Below are 22,345 nucleotides of genomic sequence, written 5' to 3' on the forward strand. Positions count from 1 at the left end.
CATATTAGAATGATTTCTAAAGTATCATGTGCCACTGAAGAATTAATAAAGATATTTTGATAAGAGGTCTTTGTACCTTTAAAACATCCTGCCAGTTTCATAGCTTAAAACATCCTCATCACTATGAACAAGCATTTAAGGCTCCAAAACGGCTCGTTTGGATGCTGTGGGATTTGTGGCTTCAAGTGTAAAAACATTTGCGTATGCCTGGGTCCAGAGAAGAGAATGACGAATAGTTACATCATCGCAACACAGGCCCCGCCCACTTGAACATATTAAAGAACATAAGAACATATTAAAATCCACGTCATGACTTTAAATTCTAGACAGACATTTACATTAAAATTGTGATTTTTATGTCCTTTAAAGTCATAAATTTTACAGGATAGAGAAAAAAAATCAAATTATTTTAACTACACAGCAAAAAGTCAACGAAAGACCTCAACAGATACCAAAGGGTACAACATTCATTTTTATTTTGGTGTATTAAAACTCAGCCTTTAAAAAGAGACTACAGACAACATGGGGTTTGCATTGTTTTTATTGACTGTTTGTACAAAAAAAAGAGGTATGATAAATCACATAACCAGCAAAGAATATGCCACCTTTACAATAAAAACTAGACTTAAAAAAAAAAGGAAAAATAAAACTGAAGTGAAACAACAGGCGTTGACATACAATCTGTTAGTGTTGGTCATGTTAGACTGCACAATACAGACACCATACACGCAATTGCCGAATAAACCATTAAATGTGAAATGAAGATTGAAATGATTAATCTAGAGTGTCATGTTCAATATTTCCATCAATCAGTTAGGCTCAGTTAATAGTATGTTCACATCTGTCCATTCAGTCCAAAACTGAAAACTGAGTCCAAAACTGAATATTCCAACATCACTTTTTAAAAATGCCTTTTTTAATCTTTTTGTAATGCCATTAAAGTCTCTATCTATGAGACTGTGAAGTTACAAGAGCATTTGTTGAATGCAAACTTAAAGTATCATTCATGGATGTTTGATCACTTTCTAACACAAGGGCATTACAGCTTTAGATACAACACAACTATTTTACTAATCCATCAACGATAGCCTAACTAGTCTAATTACACTAAAACATCACGCCTGAAAAAAACTTTTGTTGTCCGAAAACAAATGCTTTTTGTTAATCAATTAGCGCAATCGCTGAGATTATTAGCTGTGACGAGAGTCCAGTGCTGACTGCATAATATTGGATCATGTTTTGTGTATAATAAATGTGGTGATGATCATTACAGAACTCCAGAGCTTCATCAGCAGCATTACACATACTGATGACTTGAAAATGGACTTGAACTGGACAGCGAAGACACTGAAATGCATGAAAACACTTGTATGTGAAAACACACTTCACTTCTGATTATGAATGATGGAACCAAAACCATGTTTTTGCTGTTAGAAAAACAAATACTGTTACTATGATGCTACTGTTATTAAGATACTAACAGAAACCCTAGAGGCTCTTTAAGGGATCTACCAACATGAGGCTTAATATAATTACCTTAAATTATAATTTTAAGCCCACGTACTGGTAAAGACCTGTCTGGAAATGATGTGGATAACGTCTAAATCACTAACATGGACAGTTTAAGTTCCTTCATATCATGAGGGTGTGAAAGTACATACAACAGTAATGTAAACAAACAAGCGAGATGAAAACACTTAAAAACACACACACACACAAAAAAAGTAAGACTCCACTTCAAGCAACAAGTCCAGGGCCAGAATGAGGAGTGATAGAATTTAAAAAAAAAATAATAATTACATATATATTAAAAAAAAGTAAAAGAAAAAAAAAAACATTCAACAAAACAAGTTTGACTATATCTTTTTGTGATAGATCGATCAAACAAATGCAGTCGTTCAAATAATACTACTGCATAATCAGAGGACTTAAGTTATGAACACTGGATATTTAATATGCATACATACAGTATATACACATACAAGAATATCCTTCACAAAAGTTTAGTACACTGAACTGTACAATAACTTTCAAAGGGAATTGTTCAGCAAAACACTGTCTTGCTTACATAGTAATACTATGTTTTACAATACAAGATTAAAATTGTCCCAAACAGAGAAAAAAAAAAAGTTTGCGCAAGCCCAGAAAGGCCACAAAGTGCATATATTATACGCTCAGTTAGAAGCCACTGTTAGAGGAATCCAGAGGGTGGGACACAATTCTGCAGCTTTTATTCCCACTCAGAAGTGGAAAAATGACTATTGCCATACGACGAATAATGTCGTCTCAACGTGGCATGTTGTTTGTAGGCAACATGCTCAGGGTTAGCATTAGCCACTACCATTTAGCCTTCGGCAAATTTATCTCTTGCTCTCGCCGACACCTGGGATTCAAGTAGAGGCTTTGCAGCAGTGAACCGTGGTGATAAATTCGAGAACGCTCCATCTCAAAAAAGGCCCAGTGATGAATCTCCCAATTCAAAAATACCACCCAGAGCATATACTATACTGATATTAGGACAACGGTATGATCATTGAAAACACACACAAAGTAAGTATGGTTAAACTTAACATGGACCTAACGAAGAAACACTTCAGTTTGAAGCACATGAGGGGCCACGTATCACGTGACAGTCAATTTAACAACAGCAAATGGACTCTTGTGCGTGGACAACCATCTGCCTGGCAAGTTTGGAAAGAGTTGAAGGTGACATCTAGAGGAGAATGCTTGAAAGGCAAAGCCTCATCTTTATGAAATGGAGAACTAAAAAAAGAAGAAAATCCTTTACAGTAGTGCTATTGTGCCACATCTGAAATCTCTTTCTTGTGCTTTTCTTATACTTTACTTCAAAGACCTTCAGTCACTTCAGATCTTGACAGGCTTGTTTTTCTTCTTTTTTTTTATAAAGAAATGACTCAGACAAAATGATTTTTGAAATGAAATGGCTGTGAAAGGATGATTTTTCTTTTCTTTAATGTGAAGCAATTCTGCCAATTCAGGCTTTTGCATTTTCTTCAAGCATTCCCCTCTGATTTTCCTTTCAAAACGGACTTCTCTTTAAAAATTTCGAATGGACAGACTGCTTTAGCGTGTCTGTCCACCATCGGTCTTTCCTTTTTGAAACGCTTTCCAGTCTGACAGGCTCAAAACCTTCTTGTTCTCGGAGACTACAGCCCCCTTTGGGAGTCCGGGTTAACAATGCGTTTCTAGGATTTGTTCTGCTTCCTTTGGTGTAAAACCCAGGGACAATCACTCTCTTGGTCTCCATCTAGCTTTCGCTTTCTCACCCTGTTCATCTCTCTATCTCTCTCCCTCTCTTTCCTGGTCTCTCTCCATCCGTTAACCATTGAGCAGGTAGACCACCAGCTCATAGGTGCACATCATAATAGCAGTGTTAGGGATCTGTCGGACCAGATGAGTGGTGAGGCCTCGGTACAGTGCTCTGTAACCCTCCTCCCGGACCACCATATTTAGAGTTTGGAAGAACGAACGATACTTGCTGCCCTCCTCACGTAGTCTGGTACGAATAACCTCTGTCATTGGATAAAGAGAAAGACCAAACAGTTATTTGTCAGAGAAAAAAAACACAGGAAGATGACAATACAGTGGTGTTCAAAAGTCTGATACTACAAAAAAGTGCTTTTATTTCTGCATTTTTATTTAATAAACCAACTCTTTCATTCTAAATTACAGTTGCTGGTCATATAATTAGAATATCATCAAAAAGTTGATTTATTTCAGTAATTCCATTCAAAAAGTGAAATTAGGATATTATATTCATTCATTACACACAGACTGATATATTTCAAATGTTTATTTCATTTAATTGTGATGATTACTAATGAAAATCCCAAATTCATTATCTCCGAAAATTAGAATATTACTTAAGACAAATACAAAAAAAGGATTTTTAGAAATGTTGGCCAACTGAAAAGTATGAACATGATAAGTATGAGCATGTACAGCACTCAATACTTGGTTGGGGCTCCTTTTGCCTGAATTACTGCAGCAATGCGGCGTGGCATGGAGTCAATCAGTCTGTGGCACTGCGCAGGTGTTATGAGAGCCCAGGTTGCTCTGATAGTGGCCTTCAGCTCTTCTGCATTGTTGGGTCTGGCGTATCACATCTTCCTCTTCACAATACCCCATAGATTTTCTATAGGGTTAAGGTCAGGTGAGTTTGCTGGCCAATTAAGAACAGGGACACCATGGTCCTTAAACCAGGTACTGGTAGCTTTGGCACTGTGTGCAGGTGCCAAGTGCTGTTGGAAAATGAAATCTGTTTCTCCATAAAGTTGGTCAGCAGCAGGAAGCATGAAGTGCTCTCAAACTTCCAGGTAGACGGCTGCGTTGACCTTGGACCTCAGAAAACACAGTGGACCAACACCAGCAGATGACATGGCACCCCAAACCATCACTCACTGTGGAAACTTTACACGGGACTTCAAGCAACGTCGTTTCTTTGCCTCTCCTCTCTTCCTCCAAACTCTGGGCCCTTGATTTCCAAAGGAAATGCAAAATTTACTTTCATCAGAGAACATAACTTTGGACCACTCAGCAGCAGTCCAGTCCTTTTTGTCTTTAGCCCAGGCGAGATGCTTCTGACGCTGTGTCTTGTTCAGGAGTGGCTTGACACAAGGAATGCGACAACTGAAACCCATGTCTTGCATACGTCTGTGCATGGTGGTTCTTGAAGCACTGACTCCAGCTGCAGTTCACTCTTTGTGAATCTCCCCCACATTTTTGAATGGGTTTTGTTTCACAATCCTCTCCAGGGTACACTTTACACTTTTTTTCTACCATATATTTTTCTTCCCTTCGTCTCTCTATTAATGTGCTTGGACACAGAGCTCTGTGAACAGCCAGCCTCTTTAGCAATGAACTTTTGTGTCTTGCCCTCCTTGTGCAAGATGTCAATGGTCGTCTTTTGGACAGCTGTCAAGTCAGCAGTCTTCCCCATGATTGTGTAGGCCTACAGAACTAGACTGAGAGACCATTTAAAGGCTTTCGCGGGTGTTTTGAGTTAATTAGCTGATTAGAGTGTGGTGTCTTCAATATTGAACCTTTTCACAATATTCAAATTTTTTTGATACTGATTTTGGGGCTTTCATTAGTTGTCAGTTATAATCATCAAAATTAAAAGGAATGAACACTTGAAATATATCAGTCTGTGTGTAATGAATGAATATAATATCCAAATTTCACTTTTTGTATGGAATTACTGAAATAAATCAACTTTTTGATGATATTCTAATTATATGACCAGCACCTGTATATCATAAACATAGTAAGTTCTTTTATACAAATAAATTAAGTGAAAAATCTCACTGAAAAATGTATACATTTATTTAAGAAAATTGTACAAATTTAATTGTATTTGGTCAGCTATACAGAATAGTACTCTTAAGGGCCGTACACACCGGGACGAATATCGGCGAGCGTTATTCGCCAGCGTTTTTCAACGCGTTTTTTGTGTTCACACCCAAGCGATTTTCGCTGATGATGAGCTGAGTGAACATGCAAATTCATTCCCTGATATTAGATGGCGCTTAATGAAAAAACAGAAATATCCAGACCCCTGGATTCTGTTCCATTTTATTGTGCTCTCAAGGGTTTTTTTGAACCAAGAACACGAGCTGTGTGAATGACTCCTTACCCAGAGCAGTAGTAAGTGTTGTTTGGTGAGTCGCGTTACCTGTAGTAGCAGCTGGGACTCATTTCGATGGGCAAAAACATGAAGGTGAGATGTCAAAGCTTATGTTCCGACACAAACGAGACCAGCAGCTCTACATTTATCTTGGCTTGCATCTTCCTTGTCTTCTTCCCGGCAGTGTGTAGACGCTACTTGGCGTATATCTTCTTCGCCGTTACGTATGTGTGCTCGGCAAGACCGTTTTGTGTTTGAGCGCCCCCAAGTTGTGTTTTACTGTAACTTCAGAAGCTCCAGACACGTGAGCAAAAGCGCCAATCTCATTGGTCGGATAGTCTTTGACGCGGCGCGTCAAACCAAAAAAAACGTACCCAAGGCGTTTTTTAAAAAAATTAAGCTTTTATACGTGCCGTTTTCCGCGTCGGTGTGCACACTCACAATGGCGCCTTTTGTTTAATCACGAGGCATTAAACGTTCGGCGAATATCGTGCGCTAAATTCGTCCCGGTGTGAACGGGCCTTTACAGAATAATATTCCTTCATTTTACAACATACATTTTCTTTTCTTTTTTCGGTTCTAGTTTAAATGGGGGAAAAGTCCCTGGTCTTAAATTATTGGATTTTTTTCATTACATGACAACATTTTCCAGTGCCTTTTAATTGCTACATTTCAAATCTAAAAAGGAAAATACACTGGAAAAAAAATGTACTGATGGAGATTGAAGGTAGGCTTATCTTTGAAAATAGGTCGCAAGTAAGGATTTCAAGGATTTAATGGATTGAGGGTCAAAATGACTGTTAAAGAATTAACCAAATCTCAACAAACTAAGGGTAAGTTTACACGACAACAATGTGCTAAAAACGGAAACATTTTTTTCTTTGAACAGATGACAACGTTATCAAACCGATCCCCGGTCACATGGACCTACAAAAACAACTAATAACGCTTCTTTATGCATGCCAGACAGGTAGTTGGCGATGTGAATTTGTGATCCACACACATGCATTCTTTAACAACAGTGCACTCGAGCCGAACGCATATGCCTATAGACACAAATTACATAATCTATCATTTTTTGTCCGGTTTTCATTCTAAGGATGTTAATCTTGATAATACTCTATTATTACTTTGTCGTCTGGATAAATTCCATCTTCACAAAGCCAGAAATATTCACTGTAATGCCAATTTTAGTAAAAACTAATAAAAAGTCTTCAGCTTTTAGTTGAAAACGTTGTCATGTAAACGGGCCCTAACTTAACATGCCAACTCCAAACCCATAAATGTAACAAATATTAACATAACCATAAAGAACAAAAAGTAAATAAATAAATCAGCACTCACCATGAGGATATGCAATTGAAGTGGCACAGGTCTTGGATGTGGCAGCAGCCAGCATCATTCCAACAAAGTCTGAAGCGTCTTTTACAGATTCATCTTCGTCATCCATGTTAGCGTTGGCCTTGGACTCAATTAGTTTGCGTTTAATGCTTTCATAAATGACGAAGTGGATGACAGTCTCTGATATGCCAGCATAAGAAGCAGACATGCCCCTGTAGAATCCCCGTAACCCATCTGACCGATAGACACGCCGGACGCACTCAAATGCACTCATGCGCCGTTCTCCACGGTTCCTAAAGAAAGAAAAACATTTGATAAATGTAAGAAATCTGGTTATAATATTTCTTCCTTTAATGTCCCCTAAAATATCTGTTTTAATGGGTGACGTTCTGAAATGCAAAATTGCAAGAAAACAAGCATGGTAGCTAGAAAGTGAAGGTAAAGACATTTATAATCTTACGAAAGATTTTGTTTTAAATTGTAACAATATTGCAAAATATTACCGTTTTCTGTATTTTTGATAAAAGAATGCAGCCTTGGTGAGCATAAGAGACTTCTTTCAAAAACTTCAAACCAACTCCAAACTTTTGAAACGAATAGTATTACTTACCTGGCATCAAGCTGCAATCGAGTCTTTATAAGCCAGATCGGGTTGGTTACTGTGATGGCAGTGAACCCTGGGGAAAAGAGGTGTTCCAGATTAGCCTTGGAAGTGATATTGTCAAGGGCAACTCAGAGCACTTTCAGCAGGTCTAATGACTCTAGAACTACAAACTTTCACTAATGAAACTCCACACTTCAGAGAAGTGCTGTGGACCTCTGTAAAATATGCTTATGGCCTGATTGTTTCGGTTTAAAATGTAGAATATTAATCTTGTTAGACTTTTGTTTCAGCATATCAGGACATGTCACACCAATCTCATACACCAGCATTGTGATATGGACTACAAGCTCCCCCTCCGGAATGCCCAGCATCATTTACAGCGATTACAATCTAATGTCAGGAAAACCATTGCAGATCCACCAGGGACTTATTTAATATTTTAGGTAAAAGAGCCATAAGCACATCTTAAAGTGGTCACAGCAGTGTATAAGGCCTTTTAGCTAAAGCATTAAGCAGTTTTCAATCTATAACAGGACTGTAAAACCAATGTAGCGTTACTTCTTGAATATTTAGCCCTATCTTCACAGAATTAAACAGTATTTTATGGATCGAGTGGAAGCTAAATGAGATAAACATCTTGAGAAAAGAGTCTTAAGTTAAAAAGAACCACTATCCAATTACATAAATGTAGCCAAATGACAAAAACTGTTATTAACGTTAGGTAAAGTACTGTTTTTCACAGCATGGGCAGTGAATTATACCACCGCTGTGATGTAGTTGAAAGGCATGCCATGCGAGTACTATGCCGGCAAGATTGTGTGATATGACAAAATCTTAGTACACGAGATTAGCACAACAGTGGCTACGTTTACATGTACACCAATAATGTGATTTTTTTTTTACAATAATCTGATTAAGAACTTAAAGTAAGAAATACGATGTTTACATGACATGAGCAAATCTATTCACTCCCGTTTACATGCAATTCTCATTATTCTGATTATTCACCAAGAAGTGTGGTTATTTTTTCTGCCATTCACCACATACCCCAATGCATTGCAGAAATGATGAACTCACGTACAGTAGGTGTGTTACTGACCACTGTTTTAATCTACTTGCGTCAAATGTAAAACATTTCTATGGATGTATTGTATATTATTCGGGACCGTGATGAACATAGCAATGCTGCTGTAACTGGGGTTGCTTATGTTGCCATCGCATTCTCTGCACCGATTCGATTCAGAGTGGAGGAAACACTTCAGAATAATGTCATGGAATTCATTCATGAAGTTGTGTGAACAACACGCATCATCCGCGTACTTCCGAGCAAATGCACACTTTGTTCAGAGCGGTGATAATGCAATCAAGGTGTTTAAATGCCTGCTCATTGTGATTAACATCGGCGTACGCGACTTAGTTTAAAGCAATTATGGTTACCACGATTATGAGTTTAATCGCATTAGTCTGATCAAAGTATTAATTTATTCGCAACATTGCCAAAATCCCATTATAATTACATTTATGAGGGTGCATGTAAACGTAGTCAATGTCCAAATTTATTCCTGTTAAGGTATGTGTTTGCAAATTTAGGCTACGTGCATCTTAAAAGATTTAAGTGTGCATGCATTGTATTATCAGCATTTAAACCAACAGCAAAATATTCTGCCTGATGTTGGTGGGAACAATTAGTTTATCTGTTCAACTGCATCAAAATGAAGCACAAAGCCTGTGCTTGGTATTGTGAGAGAACAAAATATCCCCGAACAAAAAAAAAACAAAAAAAACGAAAGAGAGCATAAGACAATGGCAATTGAAGATGAAGGTATTCATGTGCATTTCTAACAGTACAGTGTAAAACATCAGTGTTTGGCTAAACAAACCAAAAGCAGTCTATTGAGCTAGAGAAGAAGCTCTAGAGAGGGTAAGAGGCCTAGGCAACTGACTGGTGAATGGGGAGGGGGGGATGACAGATCGGTACAAGAGAGTAAGAGAGAGAGAGTGTGTCTCTGACGAGTACTCACAGGGGAGGGGCAAAGCTCCTCTCCTCACAGCTGCAGGACGAAGCCTGCAGATATGGGGGGCAGAGCAGGCTGGCTCACAGACCCTCACGCAGGGTGAAAGCTACAGTAAAGGCCTAAAATAGACACAGGCTTTTCTGTACCACAGTCACAAGCAGCAGTCCACATGCCCCTCAGAGCAAAGTCAAACCCATGAGGGAGTGGAACCATCAAAATAAACCCTGCCCACCTCCCCATCCCAGCCCCGCACACCAATTACATCAAACAATGACCATTCCATCCCTCCCACCACCAATTTAAACAATTAAGAGAGTGCTTTTATTTTTTCCTTTCCATTTTTATGGATAGAGAGACAAGAGAAAGATGATTAGAGAGAGAGAGAGAGAGAGAGAGAGAGAGAGAGAGATTTTTTGAGTTTTAAAGGACATCATTATACCAGTGTTGTTCATTTTAAATGTAAAGGTACAGAACAGAGTTGATCCTGCTGCAGTAACACTATTTATCTTGACCATATATGAGCTTTATCAGTGCTGGGTCATATAAACAGCTACAAAATTAAACTAGGATCAAAGTTTATATAAACAATAACTTTAAGGAGGGTCAGAGGCAGTGCATGTAAAAGTCCAATGCTAACCTTGTCATTCCTGCTGGCAAAATCTTTGCCGAACGCAATTTCTGAAAGATTCAATTGTGGTTCTGCTATTTGGAAAATACTACTTGCGCAAAAATTAATACTGAATATGTTGGTTCATATAGAGTGGGATTTTTTTTTCTTTCAACAATAAAAATTTGTTTAAATAATACGGTCAAAATGTCTATTATAACTAATGACAATTCTCTATTTTAAATTACAAATGATACTATTAGGATAACAATTTTAGTGAAACATTAACCTGAAAATTTAACAAATTTCATCCTGGCTTCAATGGAAGCAAGTAAATATGATGTATAGTAGAAAGCAGGTGAAATCCTCAATGTCACACGTGTTTATTTGATTAAGGTTAGAAATGATCGTTTAAACATTTGGGGACAGTGCATTTTTTTAAATGTTGTTGAAATAGAAAATGTTTTCTATTTTAATATACTTTCAAATGTATTCCTATGATGCCAAAGCTGAATTCTTCAGTGTCACATGATCTTTCAGATATCATTATAATATGCTGATTTGTAGCTCAAAAAACCATAATCACGATTATTTTGGTCAGTATTAAAATCACGATTAATTAACATGATTATTTCACATGACTTTGGGAACGTATCGCATTTATTAATAAAAAGATTTATTTCAACAATTCTTACAAAAATCTAAATTTGAACATTTATGGTACTTTATGGCACATATGGTACTAAATATATAACTTTAAAACTTTCTCCAAGATGCAATTTCACAAACCGCGTGAGTGTTCAGCGGTGCTGCGTCTTCTCTCTCTCTGTCTCTCAAAATGGTTTGGACAAGGCAAGCGTCAAAAATACATTCTAGCGTTTAGGAGTCGGGACATGATGGAATTGTCACTTGCACAATCGGGCCAGTATTGCATCATAACTAAAATTGATAATGTTCACTTCTTTTTAAGTCTTATCAGTTTAAACATTCAAGCTGAGAGTTTATGGCTTCGGGAGGGGCGGATGTGCGCGTGTCATTCAGAACATAAGACAAAATAAGAGTGTTCTTGCAAAACAGAACAGGGCAAAATAATAGTTTTTACTCGATTATACTATTTTGGTGATCGTTGGGAGCCGAAATCGAAATAATTAATCGAAATTAATTGCACAGCCCTACTCAGTCATTACCTAACCACAATGATGAACAATGTGTAGGCCATAAGTTATATGCATCAGGTTGCAAGAACTGAGCTGGAGGCAACTGTAAACTGATGCCATTACAAAGATCAATTAAGAGAGGAAAAAACAGTCACCTATGCTTTTGAGAAGAGAGCGGCACATGTAATGAATATTTCACTGGCCTGTCCCTTATCGGAAGCCAATTTTCCATCGCAGGCCTTCAGGGATCTATATTTAACCACTTTTGTAATGCAAAGGCTATCTGTGGAGTTTGTCAGGCCGTGTGGCCCCTCTTATCAACAACGAATAGACAAAACATGCTAGGAATGTTTACGTTGTGACACTGTCTTGTAAAATAATGCATAGCCTACATACTGCAATCGAATGACAAGGTTAGCATTCAGTATTGAAATTAAATGACAAAAAAAAAGAAAAGAAGTGCAAGTAGTTTTTCACTGAAATTACCTTTTTATGGGGTTACAGGCTGGCAAGGGGGCCATGTGTCAAAACTGTATAATCACAAGGAAGTTAAAAAAAAAAAGAAAAGAAAAGAACTGCAAGCCAGCTACAGTGGCTACATTAAATTAAATAACCATCATTATCATTTATTAATCATCATTATCATTAGGAGAATCATGATCATACCGGTGAGTAGAGACGTGACTACCTGAGGCGTCCCGATCCCGCCCGTGTCAGTCGCGAGGACCGCTGCCCACCGCGCATGGCACTCTACATGTTAGCGTAGCGCCCTGCTAGCGGCCGCTACTACACACAGCACAGAGAGCGTGTGAAGCCAGACTTTTTAGTAGCACACTGGCATGTAATGACTTATGTCCTCCAGCCCTCAAAAGGTAGAAGAAAACAAAAAAAGGAAAAAAAAGAAACTGGGAAAGGAAAGCACAATCCAAACTTTGAGGATCTTTTTTGCAATATTGCTAACAAGCTTTCAAGTAAATATAACATGCTTGAAAGTTAGCCTATGTGTTTTAGAAATGCTTTAAAAATACTATTTATTATAGATGTCCCATTTTCTTTCTGTTTTGCTTACATGTAAAATAATATTTAAATTTATCAAACTGAAACTAAGACTAAGGGTGCTTTCACACTGGGCTCGTTTGTGGCGGTCCGAGCCTGAGAGCGAGCGCGATTGAACCCCCCACCCCCCAAGTGCATGATTGAAAACAGATCACGGGTCAATATATTCTGTTTTTTATTAATTTGGAGCTATTATGCGCAGCTGAGTGAACAACACAGGTTTACTGTGTGTGTGTGTGTGTGTGTGTGTGTGTGTGTGTGTGTGTGTGTGTGTGTGTGTGTGTGTGTGTGTGTGTGTGTGTGTGTGTGTGTGTGTGTGTGTCGCATAAGTTGGGTTTCTGCTGCTTGCAAACGGACTCTGAGGAGACTCTGAATGGATTTTTATTAATTTGTTGCCATGATTCCATGCGCTATACGCGTATATACTACAGGCTCACTCTCGCTTGTATCCAAGGTAAATCATCAACACTATCATCCCTTACATGCGTTTTATTTAACGAAATACATCATAATCAGCTAAAAACGCATTCGCAGGTTACTAGTGCCCAGAAACAAGTGCGCACCCGAGTCCCTGTTGCTTTCACATTCAATCAAACCGCGGCACGGTTCGGGAGCAAACGAACTCAGACCACCTCCTCCAGGTAGTCTCGGGTTCCGTACCCCAATGCGCACCCGGGTCAGCATGACAGCGTTCACATTAGTGTTTTTTAATGCGAACCATGCCCCGTTCCGAAATAAACTGCCAGTGTGAAAGCACCCTAAGAGTAGACAAAGAGAGAACAAGTATTTTCAAAATGATTTGCTTGAATATTTTTTAGCTTGGAAAAAAAAAAGCTTAAAATATGCCTGCTTTAAAGTGAGTATTTTGATCCTGAAAGTCTTTAATTGTGCTTTCGGTCTAGATGCTGTCATACCTTGAAAAAGGTAACCCAAAACAAGAGGGAAATACCATGTCTAAATTTCCCCATTTGTACTAGATGGTCAACTAGGATAAAACATTTTATCGTAATAAGGCTGTAATTGCTAAAATCAAAAGCGACTGACAAACATCGGTTATATAAAAACCCAAATGATGCATTCTCTTGTTTGTGCACACTAAAAGGTGAGTATTATTTTAGTTCAGTGTGTGAAATACAAACAAAAAAGAGCCAATGCAAACTTAAGTCAAAAAATGCATCTACGTGAAAGATGTTGCTGGGACTCTTACCTGCTAAACCAGCGGACAGCATGTGCACCTGTGTTGAGTCAGGATCAAACACATTGTTCAGCTTCTCTTTGGCTGTGGAGTAGGCAGCAAAATATATTGCTCTGTGGACAAAACAGAAATTAACAACATAAATTGCTTTTGAGGATTTCAATATTTCAGTGTTTATTAGAAGTTGAAGGGACAAAATCTTTCTTTCTTTATTTAAAGAAGAAATATTTTTAGTTATGTTGATCACATGAATATTTTAGGGAAGTGTTGTCTGCACACTGTCCATGTGACGTAATTTTCATCATCGGGAGGATCCCCACACATCTGCGTAGATGGTGCGCGTACAACAGTGCATTCGCAAGGTGAATGTTGAGACAGAAGAGTCCACTAGGTGGCAATACGCACAGTTCAAAGAAGAGTGGGGAAAGAGTGATACAAAACAGTAAAACAGGGTAGCATTTCCTTCTCCATCACTTGTGTTTAGGTTCATGCATGCAGTGGTGGTTCTGCTACTTTTCTTCTTCTATCCTTCTGAGCTAATGTCTTGTAAATGACATGCCATGCTCATTAGGGATGGGCATTTCAAGCAAAAATAATATTTGAAGATCGCTGGATATTATTCGATTATCGCACCCCTCCCCACACGCATGTATAAGCTACACACCAGAGCATGTGAGCGAAGCTGAGCGGTGTGACACTTAAATATAACTTAAACACAGATTTCAAATTTATGTTTAAATAATATAATGTTTTTTTTTTTTTATTTCATGTATGTTGATTATACGAAAAGTGAACCGCATGAGATGAGTAAGATAGGTTCATTAAGATACCCAATATATCGGAAGACATTTGTAGTGGGTCAGAAAAGATTTTGACCACTTAATAAAGTTTTGTTTTTTAGAAAGCCTTTCTTTAAAGTGAATTTCGTTTTGTATAAATTGTATCTTAATTTTAATTAATGTTTCATCAACCAATTGCCTGGATTAAATAAATAAGAAGCAAATATAGCAGACAATTTACAAGCATGTGATTGGCTAAGGAAAAAAAAGCAGGAAAATATACTGCCCTAGTGTATCATCAGCTTTAAAGAGTGCTGCTCTAGCTGTGTAGCCTAACCTTAAAGTTATTAGATTATTTTTAATGAATAAGAGACAGGAGTAAAGGTTGTCGCCTGTCTAAGACCTGGTGGCTAGGGCTGGGCGATATGGACCAAAAGTCATATCCCGATATATTTTGGCTGAATATCAATATACGATATATATCCCAATATTTTTTCCGCAAAGTGAGAGCAAATGTTCAGTCAAAGTCAAAGCCAAATATAGTCTTCACTGTATAAATATACATTGATTCTTATTAAAGATAACTTAGTCCAGTAACCAGGCGCTGTTAGACAGGCTTTTAGTCCATGTGCGCGTCGGGTGTTCGTGCTCAGTAAAGTGCATGTTAGAACAGCGCATCAGCAGTGAATGACATGTTTAACTGGCAAGGCTTTAAAGCACATGCAAATAATTAAATTTTGTGAACTCACTGAACTGACGTGTCCCGTTCTTCTGCGTTAATATTTGATGCGAGTTGTTTGTCGCATTGTATGCACAACAATGCACGATATACATATTTCTACAAAAGCAGTCAGCAGCTTGCTTGGAGCAAGGATCATAGCGCAAATTTGAACTATTATGCGTTATGGTCTAATTCGATATCACATTTAAAAATATATCGATATATTTTTTATATCGATATATCGCCCATCCCTACTGGTGGCCAAACGGCGATGTTCTTGTCAACTGACAACGATACCACTGCAGCGTGACAGCGACTGATGTACGAAATTGAGCAGGTGAACAAGCTGAACGCAATTACGTCCTTGTTGATACTTGGAAAGGAAGGGAAAAATCTGTACGCACGTCAGCCTGTTAAGTCCTCATCCTCTCCTTTTCACTCCGACAGCTCTTGAAATGTCTACTTTTAAAAAAAATTAAAAACGAAAAGAAACGGGCTACTCTCTGCTATGCTAATTCGTATGAAGTGTGCATTTCTCTCTATCACGTTCACTACTGCGAAGATGGTGGGTCAGCATCGTCAACTTTACCTTTGCAGCAGACACTGACACAGAAAACACTAGTTTATTAATACACAATTAAAATGTCTCATGCATAATCTCTTTGTGGCAACCTTTAAGTGTGGACTTGAGATGTGGAGTAGGCAATATATACAAAAACACTCATTATGGTTTAGTATTCTGTCCCATATATAAGTAATTTAATATAAATATGTGATTAGACTAATGGCTTAAATGAACAACTACTAGTCGACTAGAATTCTCTGGAGGAAATATTACTACTCCACTCACATGCTCTGGTGTGAGACAATGCATATCTTCTTCTCTTGTCTGAGAGTTGATTGACAGCTTTTAGATGCGTTATTGGCAGCGCCACCCTATAGTTACATGAATGTGTCACCATCACATCAGAACCGAAAACATTGGAATTTTTAAAGATAATAATCGCACAACCTATTTGATATTCTATAATAAAATCAACTAATCGAATATTCGAAAATTGTGACTCATCCGGAATGCTCATCAGATCACACGTCCTGTATTAGCTACCAGAATTATTTTCTTAGACAGGGCAAATGCTGAAAAATACGAAGAAAAAAAACTCAACAGGATTATTCAAATGAAAATTTCCGACGTAGGATTTAAGCCTTCCACAGTGGGAAGGTTTTTTTCCCCTTGCTTTAATCTAGGTTACATAATTCTCTCTCACACACACACACACAACAACAGAAAATTTTAAGGCATCACTGAGTGACCTGCCAACAAGCTAAGCAGCCATTTGTTTCCTGATGAAATGCTTATAACATGCTTCTTCCTGCCTCTTCAAAAAGAAAGCCAATCAGTGCTCTTTTCCATTTGAATGACAGCCAATCAGATCCCAGTCTAAACATCTGCCAATCCTGTGCGAGTAATGATGCTGTAGTTTGGTGCACGGCTTAATTTGGCCATCTGAATGAAATAACGTGACCTTCACAGGAGGATGTTACATAACTTCAAACTGGATCTCGGATCAAAAACCTGAAATGAATTATGGTTTACAATCTTAAAATGTATAGTTAATGTCAGTACGTAAATAAGCACATACCAAGCCAACCAAGTTATTTCTACCTACGTGTGCATTTAATCTTTATGTAACGCAAATGGTCACGAGGCAGCCATTCCAGCTGTGATGGCAGAGGACACACAGGACAGGAATGCTGAGAAACACATGCACAGATGGGGAGAAACACACTAATACACACACATATCTCTTACAGCATGAAAAGGGTGCAAACACTGCAATACAGATATTTTAAGTGGTTTAGCTGCAACACCATCTCCCACATACCAATATAAATTAGATTAAACTGCACAGACATGCACGCAAAGCTCAAGTGAATGAGGACATGAGAGCAGCTAGTCTGTAGTATAGCCTAATGATGACATACTGCAGTCAATGAACAAACTGATACATACAGGAGAGAGGGAATATTCACTGGAGATAATGAGTCGATGCATTCTCTGCTCTGTATGAGTGTAATCACTTTCATAGACAATACTAAATATAGTACCTATTTTCTAAAACTTAGTGAGTTTTACTACAGCAAAATGTTGCGTCCATAGGAAGCTCACTAGGATTTGGAACAGATCTAGAAAATGCTATAGATTTTGGAATCCACTCACTACACAAACTACAGTTGAGATACAAGCTCTTAACGGTCATCGACTCGTTTCCACCGAGTGATACGGTACATTACAGTATGAAATAATTTCCGTTTTGAAGTTGTGAATGGTACTAAAATACGATCCACTTTTTTGTACCAAGCACAGTAGTCCGGTGCCTAAAGGGTGGAGCTAGACTGTTCGCGGGAAGCAATGTACCATGGCCGACCTAGGAGGTGCATATCCAGTGTATAATTGTTGTTTACTGTGCCTCTTCTTCGCGCGAGAATGACGTTGATCGCTATTTTCCGGCATACACCATGCCTATCAAGTCAGGGTACTGCTTGCGGTGGTAACGCAAGCCGGATCAGGGTTTACCGTCCCGAATAGTACTGAACTTCACAGTACTGGTACTGTCGCTGGAAACGATCCAGAAGTAAGCAGTGAAACAACAGAGGACCCATAGCCAGTTTAGTCTGTAATAAGACAGTGACATGGTCCCCTGATGATGATACACTGAGATTACAGCAATGAGACATGACCATCAGGCCCTTATGTAACAGTTTGAGGGGGAATCTTGACAGCACTGAGGAAATAAAGCAACCCCGATAGGAAACAGTGAGGAACACAAATCCAAAAACAAACACTTAAAAAAATTAAACGTATACGTTTGTGACAGAAAATGAGTTAAAGCTAATATTTTCTAAAGGACATGCATGCTTGCTTGCAAACTCAGATTTCCATAAACTATAGTATCACACTTTAATATTAAGGTTTCTTACAAAACAAAGATCCTTTTAAGCATATCAAGATTAATAGGCAGATGCAAAATTCACACACACAAAACTAACTAGTTGAGTTTTAGAAGTAAAAATCCCATTAATTTTCTCTATAGGGAAATTGATTTTGAACGATAACTTATAAAGACAGACTTAGTAGCCGCGTTTCCATTACCCTTCAAATTGCACAAATTGAAATTGCGAATTGAAAATACGCCCAATGGAAACACGTCAATTTACAAAAACTCCCATTTATCCCAAAAAAGTTTTTACGCTCGCATGAGGTGGTTTTTCAGGCAATTCGGATTTTTTTTTTTCATTTACAGGTCACCTGACGTAGATGACACTGTATACGAGACAGAGTCTTTATTAAATTCATAAAAAGACAAAAGAATTACAGGAATACTGGATTCTAAACCTCAAAGAAATGCCACAATCAAGACCTCGAAGCAGATATGAGGGAGAAACACCCAGAAACACCTCATATAATGTGCCGCTCTGAAGTTTAAGGGTCTTTCCTTGTCCTTAATGATTGGATAACACACATACGTGTTCTTTGATTATTAACAATGGCCAGAGATGTACATAAACCTACCAACGTCCGTTGCTATCATTTTTGGAATGACTTATGGCGAGAGGAAAAAATTTAGTTTTAGTCGCATAACATCGGTTAATGGAAATGCCGTCATTTCGCATTCGTTATTTGTCGAGGTTTAGAAGAAAAAAGAAAGAAAAAAAAATCACAAAAGTTTTGTGCAAATCAGTAATAGAAAAGCTCCTATTGTGAGCTAAGAGGTTGTTACATGCTTTTGTTTAAGCCATCAGACCACATTATTTAAACTTATTTTTTAAATATTCATGTGAAATTCTAGCCTGGTTACAACCAGACCCTTCTCAGTCGTAACTGCGTTAGTGTCTGGGGAAGGTTCATTCACAGCTCATTTCCAAAGGTACGTCACCAACGGAAGTCGCTCAAATGCCTCTGTAAGCAATTGCGTAGACCTTAAAACCAATCAGATCGATCGCCATCTTGTAAAGCCCGCCTCAACGTTTGTGATTGGTGCCTTGATTTGGAAAGATTGGAAATGAGTTTGAATGGGCTCTTCGCCAGACTAACTTGCAGAGCAAATCTAAATTTGCCGGAAGTTCATCTGGGTTTTCCCAGGCTAGTGGAATTCCAGGTAAAAAACTGTATTTATTGATTCTGATGATTCTGTGATTCTGCAAAGAAATCTCCACCAATCAGAGAATAACAATAAGCAAATCACACCAAATGAACTCTTTAGCACCTGCCCACTCTCATGAAGTAGAGTTCGTCTCCCTACACCCTCAAACTACTTAAATTAACTTTTTAGCTTTGATTACTAAGTGAATTCGTCATGGCATTGTTTGAACAACATTATGCAACATCACAACTAGACATGTGCCGGTATATGGTAATATGGTATATCACGATAATGAACATGCACAATATTGTTAATTCTAAAAATACTTCTAAAGCATTTATAAATCTTAGTTAATGTTAATTTCAACATTTAATAACACTTTATTAAAATCAAAAGTTGTAACTGTATTAAATTGATCTGAGCTAACATGAACTAACAGTTGTATTTTTTAACTAACTTTAACAAAGAATAATAACTTCAGTAACAAATGTAGCCATTGCTAATTGTTAATGTGTCATTGCATTAACTAACATTAACTAATGAGTTAATATTGCACTCTATAGCATTTGTGTTTTTGCATACGGGTCATACCTGGATGGAGCAACTCCCACCAAGTTGGGCCCCAGGCCCCTAAAGAGTGAGCGAGGACCTTCTTTCTCCAGTATTAACCTGAGAAAAATATAGAAAGTTAGAACAGTATATGTAACCGTGTTGCAACCTTGCCATTATGGTGATCGTTAATTATGGAAGATTTAACAATGTAACATGTTGTTGCCATAACATTTAACACTTGCTGCACCATCTTTAATAAGTTATCCAGACCAACAAAAGGGTTTAAGACGAAGTAGGTGATTGGGAGAACCAATGCCAAGCTGTATCTTAATCAGTGCTGTCTGCTGTGTTTAATTGTATATGTGACAGTTTTAGCTATACAGACAGCAGTCAAATAGGCCTCTGAATGTGTAATTCAGATCAACTAAAAAGAGGTTAAGAGCATTCAACAAATCCAGAGGCAGGGTCGTGCTGACCAGCAATATACAAAGTAGGTGGAAAGTCAATGTTTTGCTTGGAACTGGATGAGACATGTTCAGACTTTTCTAGATTTCTTCTTTCAAATGTTTTTTTGTTTTGTTTTTTAAACAGCATCTGCGACTCATTTTCTTCTGACCTACTTTTCAATCTTGTTTCCCTCTGATTCTGGAGTAATACAATAGGCCTGTATACCACTGCTTGCCAGAGGCCAAAAAAAGTGATTCCAATCCTGGAAAAGACAGCAAGGCAACACCCGAAAACCATAGCATTGCAACATTTTGCAAGACTAGAAAAATACTAGCAAATGTACTTTTTTTTTGAATAACCATATGTCAGTATGACTGTACAAAGCTTTTGTAAAAATGATTTGCAACAGAATAGCCAATAACAGTTATGGAAGCAATTTATTTGCCCTTCATGGTAGGCCAGCAACCATGTTAGCAGAACAAAGGCAGATGAAGGTATGTTGCTGGCATCAAGAAACATTATCCATCTTTCTCTCTTCATTGACTTTCTTGCCTCTACGGTCACTACAGATTAGATGTCAACGATATATCGCTTTTGTATATTCATCGGCACTGATAACTAATTTCTGTAACAATCGATTATTGGCAATAAATCCACACCAATAGTTTTTCTCGGTTGCATCGGTTGCGGGAGCAGCTGAGAAAGGTGCCTTCTACATTGGTGGTGTTTGTTTTGACAGGAGAATACATCAGATGCGGATTTAAAACTTTGACAATGAAAAAGTATGTATACACTACAGAACATGTTGTCATTTTAAATTGATTAATTTGTTGACTAGATGCTTCATTAGTAGAGAACAGAAAAAAAAATTGCCGACATGGCTAAAGAGGACGTGAACATTAGAAGTACTTCAAACGATTGAAACAATATGACAAAAATACACACAAAATCTGAAACTAATGTTTAAATGACACGATTGTTATGATCTATTTGTATTTGTTTATATATCTAGCTGGGCAAGTCTATGGATTCGTTAGCCAGCTAAGTTGCATATTTAAAGCTAGTGATGTGAGAACACTGGTTCTACAGGGTTGCAAAGAACCCTCAATCGAAAGCAAAAGCACCCTCAGTGAAAACTAAAAAATATCATATTGGCGAAACATATTTAGCATAATGCTCCAGTGCGTATTTGTGTTTGTGCTCTGGAGAGTGTCAAAGGTGTCCATTTACAAAGTATTTTGCAGCGTTGAGCAATGTAGCCTATCACAGAGACATATCTGTTGATCTCTTGAATGCAATGGCCAATCAGAGGTATTTAAGTTGGTCAGAATCCACTCACCGCTCAAAACGCCATAGTTTTTGTACAGCCCTGGGTTATGCATGGTCTTGAATCCTCTTATTATAACAAACAAAGTGTAGACATGATGCAAATAAGAGATTTATTGTGCAGTCGGTGTAAACTCGATGTAAACTGCTTCATTGATTATAACGGACCTTTGTAAGATCGTGATGAATTGACAGCTTTTTAGTTATTAAAAAAGGGAGCACTCTATGTGTGCTTTACAACCCATTCAGAATTTGAATAAAAGATTTATTTTTCATGCTGCTAAGAGGGCCAACAGCCATGTACACGCTGCAAAGTTTTGGAAGTGACATCCAAATATAAATGATTCATTCTCGAAATTGCAATAGATTTGAAATGCATTAAGATTTTACTGCATTAAGCAATGTAAACGCAGACTAACAGAAAAATATTCAAATTTCCAATTGTTTTGTTTCTTTTTTTTAAACTATTGGTTAATTAATTGGTTATCGGCAGGTACTGCCCAACTTAGTTATCAGTATCAGCAAAATCCAACATTGGTTGATCTCTAATACAGATGGTTGTAATTTGCAGATCCACAGAGAAACTGAACAGAGAACAGCTTTGATTACAAGCTCAAAGTCTGTTGATGATAAAGCTCCTTTAAAAAAGCTTTGGTTGTGTTTTAGTACCAACAAGTGTTATGTTCTATAGAAACATACTGCAGTGTTTTTGCCAGTTTTCACGTGTTGTTTTTGAAACAATCACAACACTAG

The 22,345-nt window shown here is 37.8% G+C and overlaps 1 protein-coding gene across 1 annotated transcript in view; it reads right to left on the reverse strand.

Annotated features, from left to right (window-relative positions):
• Positions 1 to 523: 523 nt before the first annotated feature.
• The window catches only part of slc25a36a (solute carrier family 25 member 36a), a 28,893-nt gene continuing 7,071 nt past the window's right edge, over positions 524 to 22,345 (reverse strand). Inside the window, exons 3-7 of the mRNA XM_077233046.1 lie at positions 19,859 to 19,936; positions 13,635 to 13,735; positions 7,599 to 7,665; positions 6,992 to 7,281; positions 524 to 3,533 (exon numbers count right to left, since the gene is read on the reverse strand). Of these exons, the coding sequence (XP_077089161.1) occupies positions 3,340 to 3,533; positions 6,992 to 7,281; positions 7,599 to 7,665; positions 13,635 to 13,735; positions 19,859 to 19,936 (730 nt within the window). The 3' untranslated portion in view covers positions 524 to 3,339. The remainder of the gene's footprint in view (positions 3,534 to 6,991; positions 7,282 to 7,598; positions 7,666 to 13,634; positions 13,736 to 19,858; positions 19,937 to 22,345) is intronic.

This window comes from Siphateles boraxobius, unplaced genomic scaffold (assembly GCF_051911475.1).
Source record: "Siphateles boraxobius isolate OS27281-9 unplaced genomic scaffold, OSU_SipBor_1 1, whole genome shotgun sequence".
NCBI lineage: Eukaryota > Metazoa > Chordata > Actinopteri > Cypriniformes > Leuciscidae > Siphateles > Siphateles boraxobius.